The 11,221-nt window shown below is 39.9% G+C and overlaps 1 protein-coding gene across 5 annotated transcripts in view; it reads right to left on the bottom strand.

Moving 5' to 3' along the window:
• Window positions 1-44: 44 nt before the first annotated feature.
• The window catches only part of BRIP1 (BRCA1 interacting DNA helicase 1), a 103,690-nt gene continuing 92,513 nt past the window's right edge, over window positions 45-11,221 (bottom strand). For 3 of the 5 annotated variants that reach the window (XM_031556457.2, XM_031556458.2, XM_085240865.1), the window contains exon 25: window positions 45-10,859. In XM_031556457.2, coding sequence (XP_031412317.2) covers window positions 10,767-10,859 — 93 coding nt within the window. In that variant the 3' untranslated portion in view covers window positions 45-10,766. The remainder of the gene's footprint in view (window positions 10,860-11,221) is intronic. The other 2 variants (XR_014887576.1, XR_014887575.1) reach the window with 2 other exon arrangements.

Raw genomic sequence — 11,221 nt, 5'->3', positions numbered from 1 at the left:
CCTTCGATGTAAAAACTAAGAATTGGTTAGATAAAAAACATATATACTACAGATAAATTTTTATTAGAAACCACGATAGATACAGGTGGTGTGGAATTTTCAACTGTTTGTTACATAGCATGGACATTTTATTTTACATATCAGAACATAAAGTCATTTTACTACTATTAACTGTCTCTGGCTGCATTTCAATAACAAGCATAAAGCTGTTCCATGGTGAATTACCCAATGTCTGCTCTGTCTTATCCCTCCTGTCCAATTACACCAATTCCACACTTTATCCAGATGCACACTTGACTCTTTTTGGGATATTTTGACTGTTTCACAAATATGGTTAACAATAATAATGCCCTTTTCAAGGAGTAATCACTGCTTTCTTTTTTTTTTTTTTTTTTTTTTAACTTTATGTTGCTCAATACAATATTTATATATCTAAGGCAGTTTTGGAAGCAGCTCCTACAAGAATCGGCCCAGCAGCTTTCTGTCAAGGCAGTACAGATGAGCCCTGAACCTGTAAGCAATCCAGGTTTTAAGACTGAGGCTGAGGACACATGCAGCAGGCTGTGCTGCCAGCACGGCACCGCAATGCTCACAGCCAAGATTCATTGCCCCAGGAGCCACAGGAGCTGTGCAGGCACTGCGTGGAGCCCTGTGGCACACCGTGAGCTATGAAAATAGTATCTGGTATGGCCATTGCAGGGCCAATTGTAAAGTGCTGAGTAAGCGCATACATGTCTAAAATTTGGGTATATGCTAATCTGGTCATCCAGGCCCCTTTTATAGTCAATGAAGAGAGATCAGGCAGATTAAAATGGGATGAATCATTCTGCAGTGCTGATATTTTCCACTCACAGAGGAATCTAGCTCAGGCGGACTAGATTTCTCATTTCTAAATGGCTAAAGTTAAGTTAGGAGGATCCCACTCCTACTTGACCTTTATAAAAACATTTAGATAGCATTAAACAGCATGCTGCTTACAAACCACAGCTGAACTGAGCACAGATCCTCAGCCAGCACGCCCTTGGGGCATGCTTTGGCTGCACTAAGGATTGGAAGGGTGGTGGTTTTCATATTGCTCTTCTCATTGCAAAATGCCTAATCTGTTTTTTGAATCCGAACCCAGAGGGAGCTCATGGGCAAAGTGCAGGTGCGACCAGATGAGGAACCCAAGCCTGAAGGCAGGTCTGCAATTCCCATCTGATTGGTTGTTTGTCTATTTGCTTTACAAACCAGAAACAGTAAACTGAAGGCATCACTGAAAAAAAACAATCTGTACAGCACTAAAATCAATCAAATATGCTCACTGTGCCCAGGCTCTATTTACTACAGATTTCACTTCCCAAGAATGCAGAGAACTTCACGTGCATGAGGGCTTTTCCAGCTCCAGCTCTGACCTGGTGGCTGCATCATAACAGCGAGTAGCAGCCCAAGTGCAGAAAAATGTTGTCCAGTTCAAATCAGATTAAAGCAAAAAATTAGCAAGTGAGGAAAACTTCGCTACACATGAGTTCTGTTTTCCATTGATGTATTCTAATCTGTACCTCAAAGGCTGTTTTTCTTTAAGGTAGATGTCCAAATTTAACATTGGCATGAGCAAGATTAGTTCCACCGAGTCCAGCAGCACTGGTGCCAGCAGTGAGTTTGGACTTCACTCTAAATAGAACAAATATTTGTATCAGTTTGCTGAGTATATGAGTAATACGAGTATTTGCCAAAATTTAAACAAGCTAAACTTGAGTCATGCCAGAAACCCCACCGTTCAGTTTGGTATCGTTGGCAGCTCCCAGGCTCAGGAGAGGCCTAAGTCTGGAAGAGCTTGGGTGTTTTTGGCAAACGATGATTTTTTTTTTTTTCTCTCTCTCCACATTTTGGAAAATTTGTGCCTCTCTGTATTAATTTATGATGTCATTAAATAATTCTTTTTGCAGCTTGTATAGAAGGAATGTTTCTTTTGAAGATGAGAACTCCCCTGAGGATGGTTATAGTGAAAAATTCCAGCAGGAGGAAAAAAAACCTCCTCCCCCCTTGGCCACTTGCATTTCTGCAGTACTGCTGGAGCAGCAAAAAATTTACAATATTTTAATTTGAGGTTCTGCTCCAAGGAGGTGCCACGCACTTGCCTGTGACAAGAGGCAGCCCAAATTCAATGTGAAGTGAGGGCTTTCATTGCTTTGATAGTTGGTTGTAACAGAAGTCATGAGCCAACAACTTGCTGCTGGGGAGAATAAAGTTTTGACCTATTTCCTTTCTACAAAGTACAGGTTCAATATTAAAAATGAAAGAGCAGAAAATGTTGGGAGCGGTACAACAAAAGCAAAAAAGCCTTTTCCAACACGAATTGAAAACAAAAACAATGTCATGTGTGAAACTGCTGCCCAGGTGATGCCCATCACAGAGCTCCTAAGAAGAGGCCTTCAGGCAGCACTGTCATGGCTGTGTGCCAGCTCTGGGTGGTACAGAGCAGCTTGTGTTGCGTTTAAACTGAGGTGAAGTATGAAATTAAATTTGGGTCGGGCTTCATGGCCTAGCTGAGCTGTCTGGGCTGTGATGCATCCTAGTGTGGCCTAGTGAGGCCTAGTGAGGCCTAGTGAAGCCTAGTGAGGCTGAATGAGGCCTAGTGAGGCCAGACACCTGTCTGTCAGTGAGCCCCTCCTGGAATGGCAGCCAGAAAGCATCCCTGATGGACAGTTTCTGGGACTGAGCCTCAGCAGTGATGGTGGCTTTAAAGTAACAAGCCATCAATAATAAAAAGATAGCATAGACCTACAGATCTTCATATAGATGCAACCGCCCTAGGGGCATGCACAAAGCCTCCTCCTCAGTGCCAGGAGGGCTGGGTAGCAGCCACTCCCTGACTGCTGCCACTGCCTGCTGTTCTTCACAGCACAAAGTTTAGAGAAATGCTCCCAGGAGTCCCAGTATCCCCGAGCTATGCCATTAGCAGCCAGCACGGGGCTTAGACTCATTTCTTCTTTCCATCTGCATGACCTGGGCAGTGGCCTGGGGCCTCACAGTCCTTGCAATGCTAATTATTCCCATGCGGGTGGAAGAGTCTCCACCAGACCATTAACTCTCCCAGCCCATGGTACACTGCAGGCTGTGTCCATCAGGAGTTGAGGAGTTGACCACAGTTCCCTTTAGCCACAGGGCACTGTAAGTACCAGGCATAGGTAGAGAAGGTGCAGCTGCAGCTCCTCAGGTTCTCTTCCAGAAGAAGAACTGCACTCCAAAAGAGAGATTTCAGCTCAGGCATCTGGCGGTAGTAAGGCCTGAGGCTTTGGGATCCAAACCTTTTCTGCTCCGTCACCACATCCTTTGCATAGTGTGCACCAAAGCGCAGCCCCAAGCCTAAGTCTGACCTAAAAAGAGCTTAAAAGAGGAAATGAAAGAGTATATAAATTAGTGCAAAGTGCTGATAATGCTCACTCAATTAAAATTAGGCTTATTTTATGTTAATTATAAACTTGTTCAAGCAAAAGAAAAGTAAAACACACTGAAATGAAAATGGGAGGAATAGCTAGAACAGGTCAAAAGAGCCTAGTTCCACAGACAAATAGTAGAGGGTAAGAGGCCTGAACAAGTATCCTGCAAGTGCCAACAAACTTTCATCTGGTTTTCTTTTTGTTGCCGTTTTCCTTAGTTTTCAGCAAATACAAATTTTTGGCCTTTAGCCGTGCTTTGTTACAGTTTTGATGAATATTTTCAGTGGGGCTGTACTTACAAGCTGGAGGACGTGTCTTTTTTTAAAGAGTATTTCATCGAATGACCATTTTTGTCAGCACTATCTACTTGGATAAGAATGATTTTAACAGTTTTGAAAGACGAAACTTGATAAATTCAGCTTCTAGTTGGGAGGTTTACACTGACAGCAGGAAAACAGGCCAAATTTGTCCAATGCCTCAGATGCTGCCAGCAGGAATGGATGCATCCTTTGATAAATATTTACTAAAGAACAACAGTGTGCAGAGAACAGTATGTGCAAAACTACTATCTTTCCTTAACAGTCTCTGTCTTACATAAGGCTGACAACAATGTATTCTGGAGTTCAACATTCAGTAGAGAGCTGTAAAGGAATATTCTCAGATTTTCCTGCCAGAATCATAAGGCTTAGTACTGTTTCTGTTGAAGTCAGTAGGAAAACTTTTATAGATTTCAGCATGGCAAGACCAGGCCTCTGATCTTCTTTTCAAGGCTTTCAGCCTTGGCTTTGCTGAGCACAGGTTAGTTCTGAGGCAGAGAGTAGTTGTGTTTGATGGATGACGCAGACATACTCTGCAAATCATGGTGTAGTCATGCTCAGTGCGTCTGAGCAGCTATTGAGGGAATAATAACATTTTAAATTTAGCATATTATATTATATTTTATATTAGTTGTGTATCTAATAAATAGATGCATAGTTCATAGGAAGAATAAGTCTTAAACCACTGATTATCCACACTAAATCCAAGCACTCATTTTAGCCTGAAACTTTAGAGCATATTTCCCCAGACATGAGGAATCAATCACAAGACATCCTGGAAAGGTGATGAACTTGCTTTGTGCTGCAGAGGTAATGGGAAACAGTCAGCATGCACGCAATGGATACCTTGACTGAAAGCAAAGGTGATTGCTACCAAGCAACTACGTGCAGGACAAAATGGAAGTGGGAAAGGTAATCAATTAAATTTAAAGTGAAAAATAAAAGTAACCACACTGTCTTATTTGATGAGACATCTTTGGGTAATGATTTAGCCTTAAACTTACGAGAATGCAAAAAATGATCAAAATGAGAAAAATATCAAATATTTTAGCCATATTAAATTTCTGTTTTAAACGAATCAACATTCTCCCTTCCCATCCTTCTACAGACATGATCAGTTGAATGCTTGGATAGTTTCCCCCCTCCCTCAAGCTTTCCCATCATTTATCACTATGAAAGAAAGTAGACAGGCTAGAGGCAGGAAAAACTTCCACTGGGATTTCTGTCGAGCGTCACAGAGAAAGGCTGCATTTACACTTAGTGCTAGAAGTGAGCACATGCCTGTCACACAGACTTTTGAATGGATGACCCTTAGTATTTCTACATTTCTTCATTTGGAACATGCAAGAAGAGAGGGGGTTTAACTGTTTGTATAAATGTTGCCTAAGCACTTCAAAGCTGGGCGGTGTTAATGCAAGCAGACTGCATGGATGTGCATGGAAAAGCAAAAGAGCAAATCTCAGCCTTCAACAAATACTGCACATTTAGAGAGAAGCAAGTGAGTGCCCCTGTGGATCCTCTGACCATTTGCCCCAGTGTGACACAGGTGGGAAGAAGCAGGGTTGGTCACCGGATGGGACTAGTGGAGGAACGTGTGGTGCATGCTGTGTTTCCTGTTCCCAAGATGGTGCACAAGGAAGAGCTGGTCCTGCAAGCTGCACAATTAACTCAAAAGATTTTGAAAACAGTTTAAATAGTTGTCTAAGAATTCCAGTGAAATTCAGGATTTCCAGTCCTAATATACTTAGCAATGATTCAGCTTACAGCCATTAGTAAACTACTTAATTTTTGCTTTGTGTCTGTCATGCACAAAATGAAAATAATCTTTGCTCACCTCTGCAAAGCAGTTAATTAGATTGCCTGAAAATCAATATTCATACTAAAGACGGAAAAGAATGGAAGCAGGAAGTCAACAGCAAGGAAATAAATACAAGGAAATGGTGAACTTGAAAATGAAGAAGGGGAGAGAGAGAGAAAATGGTAACTAGAAAATAAAAACATTTTTCTTGACGAAGAGCAAAAGCTACTGGCAGCATGCAAACAAGCCTTCTGAGGATCTGATTTTGATGTGGAACACATGCACTTTTCTTTAATTTCAAAATGACGGGGTATTCTCCTACCACATACACTGCATGCCCCATTCCGAAAGCCTAATGTAGTAATAATTCTTCACTTGGCTCTAATGCTATGCTAAGATGTTTCTTTGGAAATATTTTCTTTTTTGTTGTTTCTTAGTGCAAACTGAGATTCTCTGTTTGGCAGTGGTTTTCCATAGCCCAGCTTCTTTTGTGTCTTTCCCAGTTTTCCTTTCCACAGATACTGCAGTGCATCAATCTGATGAATCATGCTTTCTTCTAATAAAATATTATCTTAATCCAACGCCAAAGGCCAGATTTCTATAATAGAGATTCAGAATGAGTAATAATTACAGTAAAAAGAATTTCTGTTGCGCATTTTCTTTTCCTCTGTTTTTGAGGATCAGAGACTTCCCAAGTTATTATTCTCATATAAGAGGTACCTTTTCAGCTGGAGCCCATTAGCTCAGCAGGGCAATGGATTGCCTTCGGCCATTGCTCCTGGGCTCCATTGCTACTGGCCAGTGTTCTCTAAGCGCTCAGCTTCTTTACAGAGCAGCATGGCTGAGCCTGGCTTTCTGGCAACCCCCTTGAAGAGCTTGGGTTTAAGTCTGTGATTACTGGCTGTGAGTATCCATTACCCAAATATCTTCAGTAAAGGGATACAAGTCAGTAGGCAGTTCAGTAAGGCTTTGGCATATAAAAGTTGTTATAACTTACCAGCAGGGATACAAGAGAAGATTTGCTTCCTGCAACCCACCATGTCAAGGAGCCAAACAAAACTCATTTGTTCTCGTTTTGTAGAGACGACCTGGTTGTCTGTGCAATAAGCTTTGTATTTCTCACTGCCTAAATAATCAAGATCTGAAGATCTTCAGGGTATCAGCAATGGCTTTCATGTGTTGGTGCAATGCCTCACACAGAGGAACCGCTGGGAACTACCAATATAAAGTGATAATAATGGCTGTCCGCACATTTCATTTAATAGGATGCATTCCTTTTTGCAGTATTACTGAAAATCACTAAAATATAAATGAAATAAGAACCGTCCTTTTACTTACTGCTAATGGCAGCCAGTCATACTACGCTTGATAGCTACCTATAATGACATTCAAGAAATATTTTAAAATACACTGTGGCAAAATACTACACTATAAATGAGACTTCTGGAGATGTTACCTAAATTAGTCTTGCCTTTGTGATATTTAATCATAATAATAAAAGTTAGAGTGCTTTTGCCTTTCCATCAGAAACTGCTCTTATGTGTTTTGCTAGTCCCACTCTCTACTGGCAGTGTGGTGTCGTGGTGTATAATTTCATAGACACAAAGACACTTCACTACCATAGCTCTCATTATTAAACAATATATTTTAATTGTCACCACCTTTCTCATATAGACATGGGCCAAATCTATCCTTATTGGCTTCAACTGAGCTCCACAAGGGATGGATTTGGCTCAATATATATAAAAATACAGCAAGTCAAGTCATAAAAAGAAATGTTTGGGTTTCTTTTTTTATAGCAGCCAATGCTTTTTGCCATAAGAACACACATGCCTGGCCAGTAAAATCCCATGATAAAGGACTAAAGCGTTTAAGACTTCATATGCAGAATAGTCCGTGGTGTTTAATTACAATAGCAAAAGATGCCGTGTTATAAAAGCATTTCTTACCTGGAGAAGGGATCCACGCTCTCCAATGAAGCTTAATTACCCAAAGCATGCTGAGTTTTTCCCTCCTGGCAATAACCTCTAACACCAATAACTCTGCTGTTTCTTTTGACATCTGAATAGCTGAATATTGTTAATTTTTGTTCTAATTTCCTTATTTGGATTATAGCCTTCCACAGTTTTACTTCCGAGGAAAGATTTGAACATTATAAGAGCTTCATTCCTGGGACATTCCTCTTTCTTTCTCCCACTTTTCCCTGCAGAATTTCATGCTCTCAGCCCTGTTCTGGCACTCCTGCTTCCCCATCTCTTTACGCCTTCCCAGCATACTTGGCTCCAGATGTAGATTTATGCATTTCCCCTCTTGCAACTCTTTCCAACTACACTAGAAAGGTTTCAGCTTCATCACGGACTCAGAATATCCAGATTTCTGCAGCAAGAATTTACTTAGAAGCATTAAAGAAAACTCCTTGCCTGCCTGTAAGTCTCAAGCACTCTGGAGTCCTTTGTTTTACAGCTCTCACAAACACACAAACGTGCACAGGGCAATAACGCTCTGAACTGAGCAGTGGAGCTTATAAGGAGTCATGTTTTTCTTGTGCAAAAAAACCCCACATCCAACTGATATTGTTTTGGGGAAACTGAGTCTTCATTATTTATTAAGTTATATTAGATTTATAGCTCAGATTTGTGCCCAACTTTTATTAATTCATAAGGAGAAGACTATTTTTATATAGAAAACCTGCTTTCTTCAGGGCGGGGACAGAACCTCTCCCTTGGAAAATGCTCTGATATTGAGCCATGATTTAGAATCATCACCTGTATTATCCTCCTCATCCTCACGCCTGCATCCTCAGCTTTTGATGAAGTCAATTTCCTGAGTGCATGTGAAAGCCTGTGGCTGCAGCCTGGAACAATCCTACCTCAGTGCTTCCCTTGTGTTGTTGATCCTTTAATTTCCTCCAGCCGACTCCTGCAGGGGACTAGCTCGAAGTTTTATGCTACTCTTTTGGACTAATCATTTACGACTGACTTAAAAAAAAAATAAAAATCACTCACATACAGCTACTGCTAGATAGAAGGGTCACTAATTGGGATGTACTTCTAGCCAAATGGAAACAGAGGTTTAACAGCAGTTCCCAGGAACCTAAAAATTGCACCCAAAGCTTTATAACCAGACCAGTTATTTAGAATTTTATTCAGAAATTATGGTTGCAATCTATAAAATACCTTTGCAGTGCAAGTTTTCACACCTTTAAAAGCTAGGCTAGCAGAAAGTCATATAAAACCGATTAATAGAAGAAATCATAATATCAAGAGAAAGATCTATTCTGCCTGGCTATGGGAGTTACACACAGGGTTCTCATCTGTGTCAAATTCTGTGTTAAAAACAAAAAAATCTAAGAGTACTTGAAATTACAGATCTGAAAGAAAAATTAGAAGTTTAAAAATATGTGCCTTGGGCTAATGACAGAACAGGAAACAAGACAAAATACAGAAGGACTGTACATTCATTTATCCAAGATTATCGATGTTAATGCACAGTAAAATGGAGATCAAAACAGTAACTTTACTGTATGTGAAAAGCAAGATTCATTAAACATTTCTTTTGTGAAATTTATTAAATTCCAGCTTAAAGTTGAGGATTTGATGCTCATCTCTCGGACAACATCACTTTTTTTTTTTTTTTTTAAACAATGTTAACTGAGTTATCACAGATGCCGTTGTTTAAACACGCTCTTTGTAACTGGAGCGTCTTTTGTGAGGTATCCAGACCAGGACTACCATGACAGCAGTGATCTGGGAGTAAATACACAGACATGAATGGTCAACTCTACTTCTTGTTTTTGTGTCTGCGTACATTACAGGTGATAAAATTGTTCTTTAGTTGAAGGATAGATTTATATCATTTTGATGCATTATAAACACCAAGTTCCTTACTTCAAGTGAAAGCAAAGTCACACTATGTTTTGGAGAACAGAACTGGGTTCTGTTGCTATTTCTGGCTGCATTTGGCTCAGATTCACTTATGCAGTGTGGGCAGGAGCTGGTAATTCAATCCTTTCACATACTCATGATAAAAATTCAAGATTCAATTAAAAAATTATTCTGGCGTACTAAGTCAAATGTGTTTCAAACTACTCTAGGAAACAGAAAGAAGGAGATAGAAAGTCTGAAGTGGCCATTTAAATGAATGGTTATGTATGGCAGAAACAGCAAAATCTCGAGCAGCAGCCGATTTATACGCTGCTAATTCCTTCCTTAGACGATCAGACTTAGGCTGGTCTGATTTCAGCAGGAAAATCTCTGCATAGAGATCAACACTGGTCTCAAGCATAAGATCCTAATTATTTGAAAGGCATTTGTTTTCATAGCTTTTTTTTTTTTATGTGTCCAAGTCGATGGCATTTTAATGCCTTATTAAATGGTTGTTTTACAGCAGCCCGTCTGTTCAGTCTCTGTGCCCATGTCTGTACTTTGTGCTGCAAGATTTCACCTTTCATGCTGGCCAAAAAATATTTTCCAAATTCCCTATAAAAGTTTTCGATATTTCCTAAGACAAATAGAGTGGGTTTTTTTTTACATACTCTAAAATGTTATTGATATGGTAGATATGATATGTGCACCTCTCCAGTTACCATGTGCTTGCAAAAAGGTAAAGGGTTGTGTTCATTACAGAGATATTCTCGACTAGCTCGGGCCCAGCTTTATGTGATTTTTTTAAAATTACATAAACAAATGCAAATGTTTACATTTCTGTTTTTCTTTAATTCAGTTTAAATCCCAGCAATACAAAATATGTGAACATTCCCCTACTGTGTTTTTAGCCCAGACATTGCCACGTGGGGTCTCTAAAAGCACAAGAAGTAAAAAATGAACCAATTCAAAACCTACCTGAAATAAAATGAAATTGAAGAGAATTTTTTGTATCAAATTACCATTAAGCATATGCGAAGTGAACAAACATTCAAATGTGAAAAAGAAGGTGAATTTTAAAATGGTATATTTACTAGCATGCTGACAACAGTTCCAGCAAAATATTCCTGTTAAACACATGGTGAAACCTTTTGCTTTGTTGAAGGCAAATGGCAGAGCTCCTGCTGACTTCAGTGGGGCCAGAATTTGTAACCAGGTAGCTCTTTCCCACCACTCACAACAAAGATTGTACCACCTCTCCGCTTACCCCAGAGTATCTTTATGGAGTTAGCATGTAATAACAAAATCCTTTACTTATCTGTCTCATTAGTCCTGATGAATCTGTGGTAGAGATCAGCAAAATCTTTTAAGATAAAGTATAATCTGAATTGCCTGTTTTCCGTTTTTGAGGGTTCTGTAGCAGTAAGCAATAACGAACAGACGATGGGAGCAGCCAGACCTACAAAAGAAATAGTATTTTAAGAGTACTGTACCTAAGGGGAAAAAAAGGTTTGCCTTTGTACATAAAGAGCTCTATTCATTAAAAGAAGTTTTTACAAATGTGGTTATTTCAAATAGTCAAAAAGTGTGAAATACACTTAAAATGAGTAACATTTGTGGGCTTTCCTATGGTTTAAATATGTGCCATACTAATAAAGCTCTCCTCACACCTCTTCCTCAATCATGGTCTTCGGCCTCATTCTGCAAGGTGGTTTGCTGCGAGGGAGCTCAGCACTTTGCTGGAATGGAGCACTGGCTGTTTAAGTCCCTGCTCTGCAAAGATGAGCGGAGTTTACAGGGATCCAGAAGAAATCACCCATA

The sequence above is a fragment of the Meleagris gallopavo genome, chromosome 21 (genome assembly GCF_905368555.1).
Source record: "Meleagris gallopavo chromosome 21, MGAL_WU_HG_1.1, whole genome shotgun sequence".
NCBI lineage: Eukaryota > Metazoa > Chordata > Aves > Galliformes > Phasianidae > Meleagris > Meleagris gallopavo.
Note: the sequence above shows the minus strand (reverse complement) of the source record. Positions and strands in the feature narration are given on the sequence as shown.